This window comes from Lathamus discolor, chromosome 5, assembly GCF_037157495.1.
Source record: "Lathamus discolor isolate bLatDis1 chromosome 5, bLatDis1.hap1, whole genome shotgun sequence".
Lineage (NCBI taxonomy): Eukaryota > Metazoa > Chordata > Aves > Psittaciformes > Psittacidae > Lathamus > Lathamus discolor.
In genome coordinates this window covers 27,433,834-27,453,326 of record NC_088888.1, presented here as the reverse complement: position 1 = coordinate 27,453,326, position 19,493 = coordinate 27,433,834, and the positions used below count along the sequence as shown (strand labels likewise).

At 39.1% G+C, this 19,493-nt stretch overlaps 1 protein-coding gene across 5 annotated transcripts in view; it reads right to left on the bottom strand.

The window, feature by feature from the left end:
* Positions 1-19,493, bottom strand: part of SMYD3 (SET and MYND domain containing 3) — a 409,224-nt gene that overhangs the window by 198,765 nt on the left and 190,966 nt on the right. The window contains exons 6-7 of one of the 5 annotated variants that reach the window (XM_065680130.1): positions 8,770-8,807; positions 7,573-7,695 (exon numbers count right to left, since the gene is read on the bottom strand). The exons of 3 other annotated variants lie outside the window; for them this stretch is intronic. In XM_065680130.1, the coding sequence (XP_065536202.1) occupies positions 7,573-7,695; positions 8,770-8,807 (161 nt within the window). The remainder of the gene's footprint in view (positions 1-7,572; positions 7,696-8,769; positions 8,808-19,493) is intronic. One more of the 5 variants, XM_065680134.1, reaches the window with a different exon arrangement.

Genomic DNA, 19,493 nt, shown 5'->3' with positions numbered 1-19,493 from the left:
GTCCTTCTCTGCAGGGCCGCTCTGAATCTCTTCTTTGCCCAGTCTGTAGCTGTGCCTGGGATTGCTCCGACCCAGGTGTAGGACCTTGCACTTGTCATGGTTGAACTTCATAAGGTTGGCATCAGCCCGCCTCACAAGCGTGTCACTTTCATCTTTAAAAATTGTTTTCACTGTATTCAATGACAGACCTATTTATTAGGCCTACTTTTGTTATGTTGGGCTTTTTTTCCTGGTTAGTCTGTCTAAAACATGGAAACTTTGGTTTATAGACAAGCCTTGCCAAAGGTAGCCCAATTTCCACATAGTCAAGCAGTAGCTAGAAAACCCCAGCAATTCCAAAAATCATGTATTTTTGATATAGAAACTAGATATTATAAGCTATTCCCAACAGTAGGTTGTTTATGGTCCCACTAAGGCAGTAGATGTGTCACCTAAATAGGTAGCATTTGTCCCTACCAAGTTATTAAATGAAATTAAAATGCTTATTCCTGTTACCTAAAGCAGTTGATCCTGAGGTTGTAGAAGCGGGAGAAATGTATTTGGAAATCTTAGTTAAAAACAAAACAAAACAAAACAAAACAAAACAAAACAAAGCAAAACAAACCCCTCCCATTCTTCTTTTGTAGCGTAGAAAGTTACCTTTTCAATATACCACAGAAGGGAGATTCATAAAATTTCAGTTCTGGAAGGCACCATTAAATCATCCAGCCCATCCTCCTTTACCCTAATATAATAGGTTTGCAGATAATACAGAATCAGTGACATCTGTGAAAGCAATTAAGAATATCTAAGCCAAATATTATGAGTGAGCAATAGAGACCAAGATGTTGCTCTCACAGCAGCTTGATTAATTTAAAAGAAATGAAAAGAAAATAGTATTTTTAAAAGAAGTAAAAATGAATCATTGGTATATAATCCTTGGGAACCTGGCACATCCATCATGATTGTGGCACCAGTGTTTCCTCCGATCAAAATAGGGATGAAGCAGCATTTTTAATACATTATTACCATCTACTGGACACAAGGGAGAATGCAGCTCAGAAATGAGACCAAGAAAATAGACATCCAGATAGCCAGGTCTATCAGGACCTACATCCCCACCTTCCCCCTCCACACAAACATCCTAACACAGTCTGTCTTCCCTCTGAAGTTCAGAAGATAAGCAGTCCAAAGGTGTGAAAGTGGATATGGTAACTAATGCATAACACAGGACCGTGCCATGAATACAGTCTGAATCTGAAGTCTACCAGGAATACAGTGAATTAGAGCCTGAGGCTTCTCTGGCAAACAACAAACATGCCATCTTGTTTCCAGCAGCTTTGACAGAAGGAAACCATTGGAACGTGTTCCTGATGCAAAGTGACAAAGCCTTTCTGGAGATGTTTTATCACCTCTCCCTCCGCCTGGAAGTCATTTTCACACTTTGGAACCAAATTTAATGCTTAGGGAAGATGCAGGAGAGCGATAAGACCAAAGAATTTGACAGTGACAATGGTTTTCTCTGATAGAGAAGTCTCTTCATCTTACAGAAACCCGTCCATATGTGGGTGGAAACATCTGCTTCTGAAAGTAACTGCATATCTGTAAGATATATGCATTTGACTAGATCCAACAGATTTAAGAGAAGTGTATGCCTCTTGAATACAAATGTAGTAAACCACCTGTAAAAAGGCTTTTAAAATTAGAACCAGTATTTACTGAGCTGACACAAACCACTTAAATTAGATAATAAGCACTGTCAACGAACACAAAATGAACTTAATAATACCTACAAAATTATGAGGGACAACTTACTGACAATATTGCCACTCAACAAAATCTGGACATTACTGTAGCTCATATCAATTGTTCAAACTAGAAAGTTACATTACATAAGAAATCTGCATGACTGCACATAAGTTCCAGTAGCAAGTGGATGATACTGGCCACCACTGGGAGAAGGAGGAGGAGGAGTCCACCCCCAGTTTTCCTCCTTCCCATCCCGGATCAGGAACTATGCAGGCTGAAAAGGCCACAAGAGTGGCAGTTCCCAAGTGGCTTGGCAAGCACCCCCATGCAAAACCCATCCTATGCCACAGAGCCACAAACTGATGCTTGTAGGTTTATAGATACTGTGCAGACTGAGTTTATACATACTGTGCAGACTGAGCACTGATCTGAGACTTGAGGGAGATCTGGGAATTGCTGCTCAATCTGTTTGGATCTGCTGAGTGACTTCAAACAAGTAATTTCACCCTTCCACCATCTCATTTCCCCACATAGAAATGGGATATTAACAGCACCCTCCTCTGTGCAGCAGTTTGAGATTGTGATTTATAAGAGGAAATTATTACTGCTGCAGTTAAATCCTTATGAACTTCATCACATATGTGAGTAATAATGGCCCAGGAACAAATTTTTTTTAACCCATTGTCAGCATTACTAATTGAAAAACCTTGTTGTATTTTGCTGTGAACTATGAATGTTTTTTACAGGTCACTCATCTCTGCTTCTTTACCCTTGCCTTTTCCAGTGAGTTTTTCTCTCTCTTTCAGCAGCAGCCTCCCTAACACTGCCACACTCTCTTATACATGTCACGCTATCAACTTCATGACATCTTCCCTCAGCCTTTGGTAACACCAAACTTCATTCAGCAGTTCCATGAACTGAACCATTATGTTGTTACTCAGACATGCTCAGCTGGTATACAGAAAGGTACTGAAGCTTTCCACAGTGCCTAGAACAGGATAGCATCAAAACCCACAGCAACCTTATGTCATTCTCCGAAGTATTCCGAAGACTAAGACAGAATGACCCGACAGAACTAGCTGCTCTGATTTTTCTGGAGATTAATAACCACCTGTAGGAAAAGGGAGGCAGAAGTTTATTTATCAGCCGTTGACCCCAAAGAGTCATTTTTGCTTTGGACTCATTCTGCAGGGTATGTGGAAAAGATGTAACACATCAGTACTCAGCTCTCCAGAGTGTTAGAACTCATTGCAACTGAAGGAAGAGGTTCATGCATCTCCAGAGCAAGGATCCTGACTCTTCTTTTTAGATACAGTCAAGAATTGGCTTTTTCAAAGGAAGAAATGCTAAATATGCATGAATACACTTAAAAACTGGACAGAAACACTCATTTCATTATTCTCAGCTTCGTCACTCCTCACTAGATGGGTGAGAGTAGTACCACTACTGATCTTCCCAATCTGCAGAATGACAGATTTCTGTGGTATTTTGTCAGTACTAAGCACTACGAAAAGAGTAAGATTTTATGCAGGACCTGTATTAGTATAAACCACAAAAGCAGACACAGCATCTTTGTCCAAAACAGAGCTGTTCTAACTCCATGCATCAGTAAGCACCCAAAAGTCATATGGTAGTGCTGGCTAGGTATATGTTAGCAGATGCTACTGAGACAAATAGATACTGGTCTATATAGCAAAATTTGTACAGAGGATCTGTCATCCCTACTATACCTATTTCAGATTTTTCTGTTTCTTTGTTTAAACTTCAGACTAGCTCTGCTTTGGTGCCTTGTCCTGAAGCTCCTTGCACCTGGCGTGCATTCAAGATTCCCTCAGCACATCCTCCAGTTTATTTTCATCAAAATAGCACAAAGTCTATGCACTCCAGGACTGCTGCTCAACTAAAACCAATCAAAGCAGTTTGATGGGGAAATTCATTTCAGAAGACCTCTCCTGGTCTGAATTAAAACATGAATATAGATACACTTATTGAGACACTAATTTCTTGTGGTCCATTGAGTTTTGACAAATGGGCATTTCTCAATATTAACCACATGGAAGCTCATCACAGGAATAAGACTTGTCTTTTTGTTGTAGCTACAAAAGACAGTGACTACCTCTTTCCATTTCCCCCCTCCCTTTCTCCCTCCCAGGACTTTATGTGTGTATATATATTTGTACGCTGAATTATTTCCTTTCACACAAATCTAAATGATTTTCAGCCTCAGTGTAACATTTTACCATCTCAGCAGGTGCAACTCCTCTCTAATTGGCTTATCCCCTCTTTCCAAGATCCTGTGATTTTTTTTGTCAAAAGTACGCCAAATTGCACGTTAGTTACTAATAGGCCTGGAGCACAGTGCATGGGATCTCAGGCATGGCCAGCATCCCTACTCACAACCAGCCTGTGCTGCATGGCTGAATGATGAGATCCAGGACCCTCTGGATGCAGAGGGAAGGACCCAAGCAGTAACAGTATGAGGGCCTAGGAAGGCAACATGCTCGAACTGGGGCGTAGACATCACATAAGTTGGTTCTAATTTGTAACTTGACATTTTCAGCTTCAGAGTCAAATTAGAAAATGCCTATTGCTTTGAAAGCATTACAAAGCACACAAAAAAAAAATTAAAACTTCAAATAATTTACAACAGGGAACAGAAATTCCTCCATGAGCTATTAGTATGAATTTGGTCCAACAAACCATTTTGATTACCACAATAATTTAGCAGCACCTGATTGCTCAGTGACATTATCTTGGCAGTATCAACCCAGCCTGTAGAAAAGTACCCAACATCAAAGTCATGACTGCAGTTAGAATTAATTTGCACCATTGTGAAAAGGGCCTACAGACAGGAAAAAAATGTGAAAGTCACTAAAAGAGGGACATCTTCTCATACACTCAGAGTCTCTAAGATCTCTCTCCTGAGGCACACTGACAAAAGGTGCAGAGAAATTGCTACTTGAGCTGTTCTATAAATGGTGTACACTCCTCAAACCTGATAAATGGGCACTTAAACAATATCAGATCGAGATCCTTCCACTCTTGGGAAATCAATCAATATACTTCTGCTTGACGCAAGTTTTAACATTTAATCACGTTAAAACTTGTTTTGCTTTAAAGGATGCTAAAGGAAATAGTAAGAAACAACTAAAACAATTGTTACATTTCAGTAACTACTGAACTACAAAATGTACAATCAATTCCCCCCATTTTTTACAAGAACAAGCTCCCAAATAGTTATCCTCTGGTATGAAAGTGGGATTTTAAATTTTTGGATGGAAAAAATCAGTGCCTTGTCCTCTTACTATATTAAATATCCCTTTTGCTCTCATTCCTTTTCCCAGGCTTTTTAGACAGCTTAGTGAAAGTGAGAGCACACCTTCCATACTTTCAAGATAGCACCTGAACTTTCACCTCACATATTCCAACAAGGCAGCTAGCAAAAAATTTTGGGAAGAACGACAAGGCATAAATGTACCAGCCTAATTCACTGAGAACAGAAAGGTGCAGATACACCTCTCAGCCACTGTTTTTTATACTTTCCTTCACTGATAAAACTACAGGAATGAAAGAGTTATAAAACAGTGAATGTGACAGTTGCATGTTAAAATGGAGTTACGCAGAGATGAACTGATATTATTATTATTTTAATAAATACATAATCTGGCTGCTTTACTTAGATAAGCCATGAAATGGTATGCACTGGATCCAGTGTAATTACTTCTATTGAAACAACCTGCTTCTGGTTTTTGGTGTTATATGAGAGTAAATCCCTGCCATCTAAAGCCAACAGGAGAACTAATCTTGACTGCCTATAAAAGGAAGGTGCTATACAACTGCTGAGACAAAGGAAACGGGACCATTATTTCCACTGATGTTCCGTATTTTACATATCTTGCTCTCGGAAAAATGTAAAGCCTAATTTCCGCACAGAATTTTTATTGTTTCAGAATAAAGAGTACAACAGAAAAACAGGCACCAAAGGAAAAACAGCAAAGATAAACAGTGCATGAAATTTTACGGTGAAAGGACAAGTGATTGTGGCTTCTTCTTGAGGCCAGTAGGAACAAGGACAGACTTTCCCACACTGTCATGGAGTCAAGATGCCTGTCTGGGGAAGGTGCATAGCAGTGCCCATCCCAAACCACAGCCAACAGATTAATAGAGGGTGACCTTCCTGCTAAGGCAATCTTTAATTAATAGGCTCATCCAGATCAGGAGATAAAATACACTTCTAGAGAGGAAAAAATTTCATTAGTTTCTTAGAAGAATTAAGTCATTTTCAACAGGTTCAGCATTGAAAGTCTCAGAGAAAAAAAAAAGGGGCAAAAAAATTACGTCTAGAAATACTTTCATAAACTACAGCTGTACTCACTAGTCACTTTTCTAGGAACCTTCATATATGTAAGGTACTGCCTTGGCTTGATAATTTGCAACAATAACAATAAACATAGTTTCAAATACAAGAAATTTCTTACATACAAGGAAATTTTAAAACATTAATGTTATCTCAGTCTAAATGACCAGTGTGTTGGGAAGATTGCACAAAATGTATTTTGTACTTCAAGAATAAGGGATACTCTTTTGAAAAGATGCATCATACTTTTCATACATTATCATGTGATATATTTTATCCTTTAACTATAAAACTCATAATTATAGAGGCACAATGGGCATCTTTTTATAATGATAATTCTTTCACCCTCTATTTTTTTCTGCTTATTATATTCAGAAGTCTCCCATGCTACTGTTTCCAAAGTATTCATGGAACAGAATTTTAATTGAACAATTGTTAAGTCTCCATATTTCTACAACCTTTTCAAAAACACTGCCTCAGAAACAATATGCAGAGCTGCACACTACAAATTTCTGAGACCAGAACATCCCAAGGCGTGTTTTTGCAGTATGATTTGCATTTATGATACACTGTTTCTGCTGGAAGGTGGAAAATACATCAGGAAATATGTTTAATCTTAGGAAAACATATTGAAAATAAGTTACATAAAAAATATTAAAAAATATGTCTAAATCAATGAGCACCAGTGTTAGGTCCTTTTTTTTTACCTCTGCTATTCAGAGGTAATCTTTTCAGCCAATAAGACTACTAGTGCTTTCTACTGGGATAGTCAAAGCATGGTCAGCTGGTCCATCTAGATTTACTTAATTTCAGGTGCAACAGGAGGCACTAGAGCTAGGAAATCACCCCGTGAAACTACTTCCCTGTAGCTGGATCATGAGCTGAATCTGCCCAGAAAATCTCTAAGTCCCCACCCCTCACCAAACAGAACAAACAAAAACATGAACAAAAAGCATTTCACCCCTTTTACTTGACCATACCAGTCCTGTAACCTGCCTTCAAAAAATTAAATTATGGGAACATGGCAATGTAACCAAATTAGTACCAACTAACACAACAGATAAAACAGGGGTGCAAGGTGATAATGGTATCTCAAAGGGCAGAAGGAACTCAGAGTTGGCCTCTGCACAGAACTCCATGTCCAGATCTGGGTCAAGACAGTTTTAGCAGATACATCTTATTTCTCTGTCACTCTATGTTTAAACGTGACATCACACCTACCTCACTTTTACGTGTGCATACACAAATATGCATTGGAAAAATCTCTGGGGAGAAAATGATAGTTGACACAGAGCAATAATCCTCTGGCAAGACATTTTACAAAAGATGACAGAAAGGCCGCAGCCCAAGTAAGCCTCTGGAGAAGATACCATAGGAAAATGAGAAAATACAGTCAAAAAAAAACCCAGCTAATTAAGTCACTGGTATAATAAACACATTTGAATGACTAGACTTCAAAATAAACATAGAGCCGATCACAAACTTACAGGTGTTGTAAAGGTGCGGTAAGGATGAAAGAAAAAGCGTCTGTGACTAAGGATGACTGAGTTGTATGATCAGAGAACAATATGAATGCAAAATAAAAATGCTCCAGGACAAAAAAATGGAACCTATGAAGAAGAAAAAAAGAGGAGAAAATGTTAGGGGAAAAAAGAACCAAAACCCACAAAACACAAAAAGACAACCCAAGGTAAGAACTGCATGCAGTCTAGCAACAACAAAAAATCTTCTACAAAGTTAAAACTACGAGGAGGAAAACCACAGTGACTTTCGAAGATCAAATGCTCAAACAGCATCTGTGTAAAATGCTGAGAGTCAGTCTTACCACAAGAAAAAATGTACCATGCACACTTAGTGAATTCCAAACCGTGCCATGGAAATCTGCAACACCTTTCACAGTGCATCAACATTGTAACTTCTGCCGCTGAAGAGGCCAGGAAGTAAAAAAAAAAGGCTAAAAATGAATAATGAAATTCTAAAGTTTGCATAGACAGCAACTAAGTACTATATTAATACTTTAAACAAATGAGATTACTGATGTACACTAGAAAAATCGGATTTATTTTAGAACACCTGTGTACCCACAAAGGATGTTGAGCCCTGTCAGGGACCCAGCACACATTTTTTTACCATGCTCCTTCCTCAGCTGAACAGTGAGGATGATGACACTGGAATCTTTTAGGAAGCATACTGAGATCTATCTATTAGACTAAATAGATAAGAACTAAGTGTTAATAGTATTCTCATAAAGCCAAGTACAGGATAAGCAGAAGAGTCTAAGAAATATCCTGTAGCAAAAAAAGTTAAAGGGACACCAAGGTTTATGTACTGCTTTTGGGCAAGATTTTCATTTAATTACAAATAACTTCCAAGATTACTACAGTTAAAAAGAGCTGAGAGTAAAAAAGAAACCCTTATTTGCTCATTCTGTTTAAAGCAAACATTGTTTGCTCAACTTCCTTGAAATATTGCCTTGAGTATTTATGTTTATTTCTTCCTGCAACAGATGAATAATACTTTGAGGAGAAGAACCTTGTAAACCCATAACATCTACAAAGATTCTGGGCACATGCTACCATCTGAAACAAATTTTGTTCTATGACTAACTTCCTAGTTCATATATTTCCTTTAAATAGCAAAATATTAGTTTAAGTTTGCTTTTGCTTAGGACAAAAAACACTTACCATAAATTGTTGACTAACAGGTGCCAAGTGCTACTTACCTGTAAAACAAACAAAACAAACAGGGAGTTACTTAAGGTCACTATGAACTGCATGGGACAGTAAATACTATTTAGGTGGCTTGGTGGTTAATCATTCCTTTTTTTAACACCAGAGTTAGATGAAGAATTGAGTGAAACAAGGATTTAGTCAAAAAGAGATATAAATTACAAACTCCAGGTTGAACTGTGTGATGAGCTGTGCAAAGTTCAGTGTCAGCAAAATACACCTGAACTTCACTGTCCCAAGATGATGGTGAGACTCCTGAGACAAAGGTCTTGCACAACAACCTGTTTGCTTTGAAACTCGGAATTGCTTCTGTCTCAGCTAAGATAAGCCTTTGTAACACAGGACACATTTCTTAAGAGGCAGAATCTCCAGCATGTTCCTTTTCCAGACTAACTTCACAGGAACCACAAACCAGTATCGTTCATATTACACACAATTTCACAACTTAAATAATTCATTAGCAAAGTCCATTAAGGCATTGTACATGCCCACTGAGAGCTCAGTAAGGGTATGTCTTTGCCTCATTTTTCTTTCAAAACCTCTTTCTTTCTGAAAACTACAAATGCAGCATCCATTACTATACTTGTTTCTATCAAAGGTGACAAATTTGTAAGGTCGTAAGTCATTAACAGCAGTGTCTTTAATCAAACAATAACAGAAATGTTGGTTGGAAGGAACCTCTGGACATCATCTAGTTCAACTTCCTCTATTGGGAGTGCATTCTCATAAAATTAGATAAATTTCTGAGTTTAGCCTTCTTTGAAATAGAAATCAAAAAAAGGACTTAAATAAAGGAACAACCAATGTTCCCTTGGTGTAATATTATAATTAAACAGTTCTAAATATGCACTACAGTCAGATACTGAATCTTTTTACAGTGGACACTCTATTATTGTGGTACTTAGAGATAGAAAGGATTAAGGTTAATGGAGTTAACAAGTTGTTTATTTAAACTCAAAATTTGCAGATAATTGTTCTTCTTAATGTTCTTTGGCATCAGCATCTTTGGCACTAATATACCAAATATGATGCTACTTATCCCTGAAATCAAAAAGTGCATAGAAAGATGCCAAAAAATGTTAATATAGCTAGAGTCCACATACATACCAAATTCACATTTTTACAATATATAAACAATGTCCAAATCCTAAATTCATAACCCACTTAGCATTCATACTGGGGTCCTGGCAGGTTCCATAGCAGAGACTGACAAGTAGATCATTTAGAAATATCATGTCTTCTGTTCCACCATGGCAATGATGTCTTTTGTTTTGAAGATTTAAAACAGAATAAAAGTTTGAACAATAAAATTTGCAAAGCCAAAAGGTGTATTTAGGGGGGAAAATAAAATCACCTGGATGAAGACAGAAGCAGCAGTACAGCCTTAAAAATGGCAAGATGTTCCCAATGATAGCCTTGCCATTGATCATGGTAGAATTCTTGTTAAATGCATTTCATCTCAGCTCAAAATTCAAAACAGGTCTCATGCAGTCTAAATAAATCCAGAAAAGGCTCATAGGCTTGCTCCCATTTTAAGCCAAGTTTGTTAATCTATCATGCTAAAAAAGTATAGAACAGCAATCTTTAGATTTCTGACTATAAGCCAGTTATTTTTTCGTATCTAGAATTCCATTGGTGATGTAAGGAGATTAATGTAATATACTATTCACAATATTATGACACACTATAATTACCTCCATGGATGCCAGAAACAATTTTGACCACTGTGATAGACTGGGTACTATCCAAAAGAAACAAAACCAGTATAGATTTTAAAAGATATGAGTACAAGTGCACTATATTTTCATCGCACTGATAGGAAGCTAAAGGCAGCCAAGGACAGCTGGGGCTGAGGAAAGGGTGATGCCAATTTAATCTTTAAGATTGACAGCTCTGTTTGGGACAAGGAAAGATGAGCGGATGCTATTCAGCAAGGGAAAAATCACTGTAGAGGAAAAGAAGTAGTAGAAGTAATATAATAAAAATAAATATGGAACTTGAGGGCACGTTTAATGTAAAGCAAGCCAAATGCTTTGCTAAAAAATGCAGCCTTTGTACTCTTTTGAAATTAATACATGCTAAACATGTGGCCTTTGTACTCATTTGAGACTCTTACCATCATCAGTTTTTCTCCCCTCAAGCTATGTCCCTCAGCAGACATTAAAATCCTTGTAAATGTTAATTAGTATTCAGGAACATGTTTTACCATGAGAAACAGAAAGTGCCCTGAGGAGCTCAGCCCTGCTGCTCTGGGGCAAACTTTGCTCAGCACCAACCTTGGGCAAGCAGCTTCCTGAAGCCTTGAATTGCTGTGGCTCCAGGGGCACGACAGTATGCCAGTTCCCTCTCCTGAATGACTACATCACTGGGGAAGACCAAGAAAGGTGCCAGCAAGTGACAGTGGTGGCTCTGGGTGGCACGGGTTCACAGGTCTGCAGTCCTTGCCACAGGGAGTGAGAAGCACGCTGCTGAGTCTTCACGAAACCTGGAAAAATTTGAACTCGCAAACCAGTTGGAAGCAAAAGCTGCTCAGAAAAGTTTCTTCTATGAAAGTGAAATCTGGAAACAGCTGTAATTTCCCAGGAGACCCAGCTCCAGTGTTTGCACAGGGCCATTCCTTACATGCTGCTTGGAAGCAACTCTGCCCCATGTTGCACTGTTCTAAAGAAGAACCAAGATGCAACAAATCTTGCTTGTCTTTTTGTCTTTGTTTCTTTTCCCATAGAAATGAACTGGCAGTTCTACATCTTTTCCTATTGAACACAAGCAATAAAATAGGCCTGATTTGGCACCACAACCCTCCCAGACCTGCCTTTTCATAGAACCTTGTGTCCTGCTCTTCCATCCTGCATACTGGACAAGTTCTGCTTCAAGCTGGCCACACAAACATGGTCAGGATTTGTCCTCATGGATCTCTTAATCCAAAAATTTCACTTATGCAACAGTTGCTGCCTTCATACAATGACAATAAAAAAGGCACCAACAGTGCAATCTGATGCCATGGCCATGAGGATCACTTAAATGACTTGCTTGAATCCTATCATGTACATTTCCCTCCAGGAAGCAGAAATATAATACTCTTAATGATTTATAGAGAGCTGTTGAAAAGCCTTTGCCAACCTCAGGAAATCAGCAAAAGTTATATTTTAATTGTGTTTAGAAAGAGAAGAAAACAACATAGAGATTGTAGGTTTTCTTCTTGGTATGCTTTTTGAAGCTTTTAATCCATTGAACGGCTAGCTCGTAATATAAACATCTGACAGCACATTCAAAATTCCCACTGTCTTCTACAGTAATCCCAACAGAAATCTGCAACATCTGGGCTTTACCACAAATCTCTTATTAAAACTAGCACCCTCTCCTTTGAGCCCAGAAGATACCCCATAAGCTGTTTTTTCCCCACCCATGTCCAGGCAGAAGAATGTGTTCCTTTGGGCAACAAATATAAATACTTTAAGGTTAAATTCTGTTGTAGTATATATTTCTGTAATATGTATATGTTATTTCTGTGATAGGATATTGTATTGCTGCTTCACAAACACCACCGTATATGCTGTAACTGACTACTTGATTACATCTAAGTTTAATGCACACTAATAAAAGCTACACAGCATCCAATTTCTTTCACCAATGTTTTTTCCTATGGGCTGACGTATTTTTATCTTGGACTTCCTCAGCAGAAATGAACATGCAAAGCTCATGCCCAGTCAGCTCACAAATCAGCAAAGCCCCTGGACAGGCTCACTGCACTGAGGGTTTACATACACACAGAGTAAATCTGACCTTTCTGTATGTGTTAAGTCTTGCCACATGCGCACAAAATGCAGGCACCGGGGGCTTGCCAAGTGAACTGCACACACACTGATCATCCTGTCAACATGCTTGGGAAACAAAAGGGCATGCCAGGAACAACCAAAATGATACCATATGTACTGAAATGCCAGGCAACTTTCTCCTGAACTTTTCTCCTGAGAAAAGAAATGGCATATTCAGCAAAAGGCTACTCCCACAGACTCCCACGTCAAAGTCAGTTTAGTTTTGTTTCCGTCTTATATGTATTTCAGAACTGCTTTTTCTGAAGGCTGCCCCAAGGCCTCAATGCTTTCATGTTTAAAGCCTTTTCTAGTTAACAGTCTTCATCTTTCCCTTCCCATTTATACTTAGTGCTAATGAACTTGCAGAGAGCAGTAAGATGCTTTCCAAAGTCATCATTTGACTTGTCTGAACAAATCAAAACATCTTACTCCTCCCTATTCCTCACAATCAATTATTTTCATTGTACCTGCTTCATTTTGATTTCATCCATCTCTATTAGGACTTGAGCTGCATTATTAACCATCTCTGGAAGTACCTGAGCTAGTAAATTTCAAGAGTGCATTTGGGTTTTGTTTAGTTTTTGGCAGCATTTCACTAGTGGTTGGTGTTGACAGTTCAAGGTATGGCACATACTGATAAGTCACAGTTCCAGACTGGTGAAAATCACTAGGACTGGTGACTCCCACTCCATAAACAGTTCTTGTTATCTGTCCCCAGCCACTGCAATACAGATTTCTCTCATTTCCTTCACTGAGCTACCTGACTAGAGGATACAGAGAAGCCAGAGCCAGACTCTTCTTAGAGTTGTACAGCACTATGACAAGATGCAACAGACACAAGTTGGAAAGTGAGAAATTCAAATTAGATAGAAGGATTTCTGTTGCTGTTGCTACAAGGAGGCCAAATACTGAAAAGGTTAGCCCACAGCAGTTGTAGATCTCCCACCCTGGAGATATTCAAGACTTGACTGGACACAGCCCTGGGCAACCTGATCTAATTAATTAGACCTGCTTGGAACAGGGAGTTGTACTAGAAAACCCCTCCAGAGGTCCCCAAGTTATTACAGGTTGTTTTTTTTTTTATCCTAGTGACTTAACCAGCCAGTTTCTTCTGACTGATGAACTGATGTTATCATTATACATAAGGTACCCTTTGCACTTATTTTGCAAGATTTAAACCAGTATGGTAATTTCATTTTATCGTTGTCTTTTCTGACTGTGACACCAAAGCTGTGGTTTTCATTTGCTGTAGGTTTTCTGTCTACTTCTTAAGGTCTGTTTTGGAGGTGATTATTCATCCATGTAGATCTAGAGTTTTTCACCTTTATTGCCAAGGAAGACAAGAGTTAATTTTTTTTTCTACAGCTTTTGCACCTCTGACCTATGGAATCCTAATCTGTCCCTCTGTTCAGCCCTTGACATCATCACTATAGCTATCAGCATGAATGAAATTCCTTAAAGTTTACACTTTCAAAGTTGAAAGACAAAATATATTACAGATCTCATTTCATTTAAGTAGCATTACAAAGAGGCTCTTCTCAGACAGCATTCTGGTATGCCTAAGTCCACTCTAAAAGAGAAGAATCCTCCGTTGGCACAGGGGCTATTAAGTAAAGAAACCTCTTATATATGGCCATAATTGGGTTCAACCATCATTCTCCAATATATATCCAGCAGGTAATATGTCATGGCTGCTATGGATGTCATTGTGTGGCTGTGAACCACAGAGTCATATTCAAAGAATATAAAATTATATATTCATTTTGCAGTATTGCAAATGCAATGTATGAACACAGGTGCTTGCTGAGTAATAACGAACGATGAGATTAAAAGCCAGACACCTGCACTGAATAGTGTAAATAATTGCTCTTCAGAAGCACTGAGGATCTACACCTTTGAGCTGCTAATGCTTATCTCTATTCAGCTGTCAGGTGCACATCTCCCCTCAGCAAACTGAAGGATAGAGGCTTGAATTATTTCTTCTTAATTCACCACATCTTAGCTAGTGTGGAATTCTGCAGTCCACCAACACTATAATAAAATTAACACCTACACACACTTTTCACCTTAACCTTTCAGTCCAAGAAGCTGACCATCCCTGAAGACAAAGGTCTTGCTCTGGAGTCAGTAAACCCTCTGGTTTCCCAGGATGAGGCCAGTTTGGCTACAAAGGCTATTCCCTGAGTGCAGGAGGGTGTCATACAAAGATACCCCAAATAAAGATTATTTCAGCCTGCAACTGATGCTGTGGGAGTCCCAGTTAGCACTGGTGGTAGCAGGCAAAACATCTGCTGACATCTTCTATTCTCAGCTCTAAATTCACTTTCAACAACTGGGAGTGCTGGCCCTCATATTGTGCTCTCTGCTGTAATCCTAAAATGACTAGACGCCTTCAGTATCTTATTTGACTTCATTCTAGTCTGATAATTCCACTTGCTCCTGGCTCTTGCAAGTCCTGAGAGCACACTCTTAATACCTGAAATACAGCTGTTTGAAACCATGCTGCCAAACAGAGGTACATACATCTAACTTGAAGCAAAAGGACAACTAGCATTTTAAAAGTAAAACAAGCACAAGGTAGGCAGTGTTTTCTTGCTGACAACTGTGTCAGACAATGCAGCAGACATTCAATTTTGAAACACAGGTGGGCTGATTCCTGACAGTGTAATGAGAGCAGTAGTTCTAGATGTGGGGAAATCAACCTCCAGAAAAGAGACTTGCAATGATATAGCACAGAGGACGCTAAATTATCACCAAGATGATTTGGAACCCTGTTTGAAATCAAAGCTGTTCTCCCTTTTGGTGGAAACAGGAACGGGAGGGGGTAGAGAAATAGGAGGAAAAAGAGTAATGGGAGAGAACAGATGACAGGTATAGCCTTAATTGTGCATGCAAAAGGGTACAAATTACAATCCTTTGAGAACACAGAGGCAAAGTAAGGTTCACAATGCCTTATTATATTAAGCCGTACTATAAAAATGGCTGTTTACATTGGTTCATTAATATTTGTACAAGGCTGTGAACATGCAAAGTGGTAAGTATCAGCATAGGCATCAGCATAGGACCTCAACTTTGACATGTTCAGGAGTATTGTAGCAACAGAAAATACACTTTACTTGTAATAATTATTGCCCACAAAAGGTGGTGTTTAACATACTGTCACTCTGCATCATTTCTGATCACTGAAACTAAGTCAGAAAGTAATGTCAATAGTGGGTATTGCTATCTTGAGCAATTTATTTCTTCCAAAAGACAAAATGTGTGCAATCACCTGTAAACTTACGAATTCAACCCACTAAACAAGCACATTTGGCACTGCAAGGCCATGTAGGTGCTGTGTTGTTAAAATACCTTTAGTCTGATTTGGTTCAACGTTTTACATTGTACTGGCTGATGAAAAGGAGGCTATTGCTCAGCCTTCTACTTTCTCTAAGTTTTTAATTCTTTCCTAACTGTAGCAGACCTGAAACCAACATGGGGTTTTAGGAGGAAGTGCCAAGATCCATTGCCTAAAGCGAGTACACCAACATCTCAGAAAGTCAGTTTTGTTTTAACACCAGCTAGAGCAGTAAATACTGTAACCAGAACAAATACAGACTCAGCTCTGCTGGATGAAAGAGTGAAAGCAAGGGGGCTGCAACTAAGTTTCTCCCTGAACCTCCAGTCCCTTGCAGGACAGGTCCTTTTCTCCAGATGGGCTCTTGGCTGACCAGTATCTACTCATTTTCCAGATCAAAGCAAATTCTACAAAGTCTTTCTTGATGTGCTTTTATATATCTCTGTCTGCCACCCCAAAAGGTTGGCTCTGTCTCTCTGCTTCTCCTGGCAGCAGCCTGGCTGCAAAGGTAATGCTCACCATGGGCACCTGTCAGTTCTGCTCCACCAGCCTCTCCTCTACCAGCTTCCCCAGTGTTGCTCAGGGAAAAGGCAGACTATCCTGCGCCCCAAAGGCATCCACTGAAAGAGGGCTGGGGCTGGGGCACACTTCCCTTCTGCTTCTTAGCTACAGCCTGTCAAAGGCACATATTGCCTGAAGCAGGATGGAAACTGTTAAATTTCAAGCAGGTTAATAATGAAAACCCTTGAAGGTTGATGTTGGGACCAAATGAAAACCCTTGAAGGTTGATGTTGGGACCAATCTCACTTAATGCTAGTATTAATGACATTGGCACAAAAATATTAAAGCAAACAAATAAATTTCCTGAGACCTAAATGTCTAGAAGCCTTGTCAAAAGAAAGAAGATTGTGGGCTCACACAGCAGGAGCTGGATTATCTAGAGGGTTAATAGAAGTGGGATGGAATTTAATAGCAGTGTGCAAGGTCAGAAGCTTTGGAACTAATAAGACTTTCTGCTATAAACTATGAGGTTGTCAGCTTGAGGTGCTACGTAGGGAAAAGCATACTTGTAGAATATGGGATGTGTACAAATCATCAGCCATGAAAAGAGTAAACCCATCAGGTGATGTATCCTCAGAAGAGCCAAGGAAGATTATGTCCCATGTTAAAGACCCCTATGAGAGCTCCTCCTTTGAAATACTATGTATAATGCCAGCCATGTTCCAGAAAGAGTCCTTTCAACCCAAACAAGCCAAGGAATAGACTTCAAGATTATCAAGATGATGTTCTCCTGAAGCAAGAATAAACCACCTCACCTTTTACCCTAGCAAGACCAGGACAGGAAGGATAGTGTTCCTGTATGGTCATTTACCAGGCAAAATAAACAGTCCAAAGAGGGCTTTAAGCTAAAGGACACACAGGTATAAATTTCAGAAGAAAATAAGAAGAAACATGTGTAGGAACAAAGTTCTGGAAGTGCCCCCCATCACAGTCCCATCTTAGGTAGGGTTTGAAAAGTTCATGATAAAATGAAGGTCAGGAGAGTAAACTAGATGAAAGAGTACCGGATTTACAGTAGAAAAACTATTACCTATACTGCTACATATTAGCATCAGATTGTTATCCAACACTTTCCTTTGAGTTTCTCTGCAGAAAACATCCACAAAATTTATTTTTTTCAGCATTTCTGAATAGTAGTGGCAACTTTTTTCACCTCCCCTCTATTTCTTGTAAAAATGCCAAAAGCTTTTTTGCTTTTCATACTAACCCTGTAATGGTGTGTCTCTCAAGCACCTAAGGTACACCTGACAGCTTGTCTCCTGCTGTGCTTCCGAGCAGCTCTCTACGACAGAGAAGCAGGATGCACCTATTCTGCATTGATCCAGCTGCCTCCTCCCAGCTGACTTATTATTTTTGTAATTTCTAAAACAGTATGGTGCATTCCTTCAAATCTGTGCTGTCACACTTCCCTGGCCTACAAATACTACAATGTGCTACCTGGAAGTAACACATCATTTGCACTGCTCCTTCCACCCAGATGCTGTTGCAGACACATCCCCCTTCCTGTTAACCAAGACCATTTGCTGTAGAGCAGCACTGTCCTTAGCCTTACACCACAATAATTGCTAAAGGATCATGCCTCACAGTCAGAGAGAAAAAGCATGCAAAATACAAATCAGGCAGTTAAAAGAAAAAATCAACCCTGTGAAAGACAGAATTGGCAACAGGAAAAGGAGGTTTGACAAGTTGTATAAATAAGGCAGCAGCAAGTTTTTTGAGGAAAGAATTAGAGTAAGTAAAATAAAACTAGAGTAGAACATTCTTGATCTCAAGTTCTAAAAGCACCAGATGCACAGACATGGCTCCTCAGAGCTCTACTCATGCTTGAAAGCAATTTCAGAAGCTAGAAACATCTCATCAGTGGTGCTAGGGAAAGTGGAAATTCATTCTGTGTTTTCCTTGACAGGACCCACGCGCTACAGAAACAGAAGATGGAAAAGGACAGACAAGAGCTCAGAGCTCCAGCTTGGGGTGACTCTTAGAAAGAGGAGAAAAACAGTTACATTAAATAGGCAGAAAATGAAGGCCTTCCCTCAGAGGGACATGCCCTCAGTCCCCAGATAATCAAATAGCAAAGGCATTATGAGAGAGAGCTGTTTGCTGTTGAAAATTTTAATTTAATCAGATTAGGTTTGGTAAACATTTAAACAAAAAACAAAAGCACTCTCATTTCTTTGGACAATGCTAAACCCGAAATGTTTCGATACCCCCTAAACTGGAATATCATAAAATGCTAATTTTGTCAAATTCTGCTTCAAACTAGAATGACAGAAAATGTCAGAATGTCCAGCTCTCACAGGGAATGGAATTTCCAGTTTCCAGTCAGCTCTCTCAGATGTCAGTGACAAAATCACACTTTGAATTGTCCCCACACCTACATTTTATTTAGGTGGGCTCACAGCAGTTCTGTCTTTCACTATGAAAATGTACACATTTCTTATGTAACTAACAGCAGCCACTGACTTTTTCTGTTCCAGCTTCCTGGGCCAGCTTTATTTTGCAGGCTGGAGTCAAATGGTCCCTTCTTAAATGTTAGCTGCCACCTGTTAAGCCTTGGATGTAAATGAACAAAAAGACACCTGCAGAATGCAACTCACAAGCAGGATCAAGTCCTCCTGAAATGACAGCTATTAACTAGAATTCCGTTTTCTAACACCATCAGACTTACGCCCAGTACTCAAAGCTGTATTGATTGAAATTAAAACAAGCGAAGGTTTGATTTCTTTTGTTCCCTCTGATAAAGCAGCAAATGTCTTTTTCACCTGCCTTTTTTAGGAGAACCACTTAAAGATTCTAAAGACCTTAAATTTCAACATGAGCTCAAAAAAAAGTTCGAGAAAAACAATTTCCCCACTTCTTTAAGGTTTCCATGTTAAAACCAGTCTTTCACAGTGACTGCACATTACAAAACTGAGATTGTTGCCAACATGAACTCTACATTTAGATCACAATATGAATTAATAAGC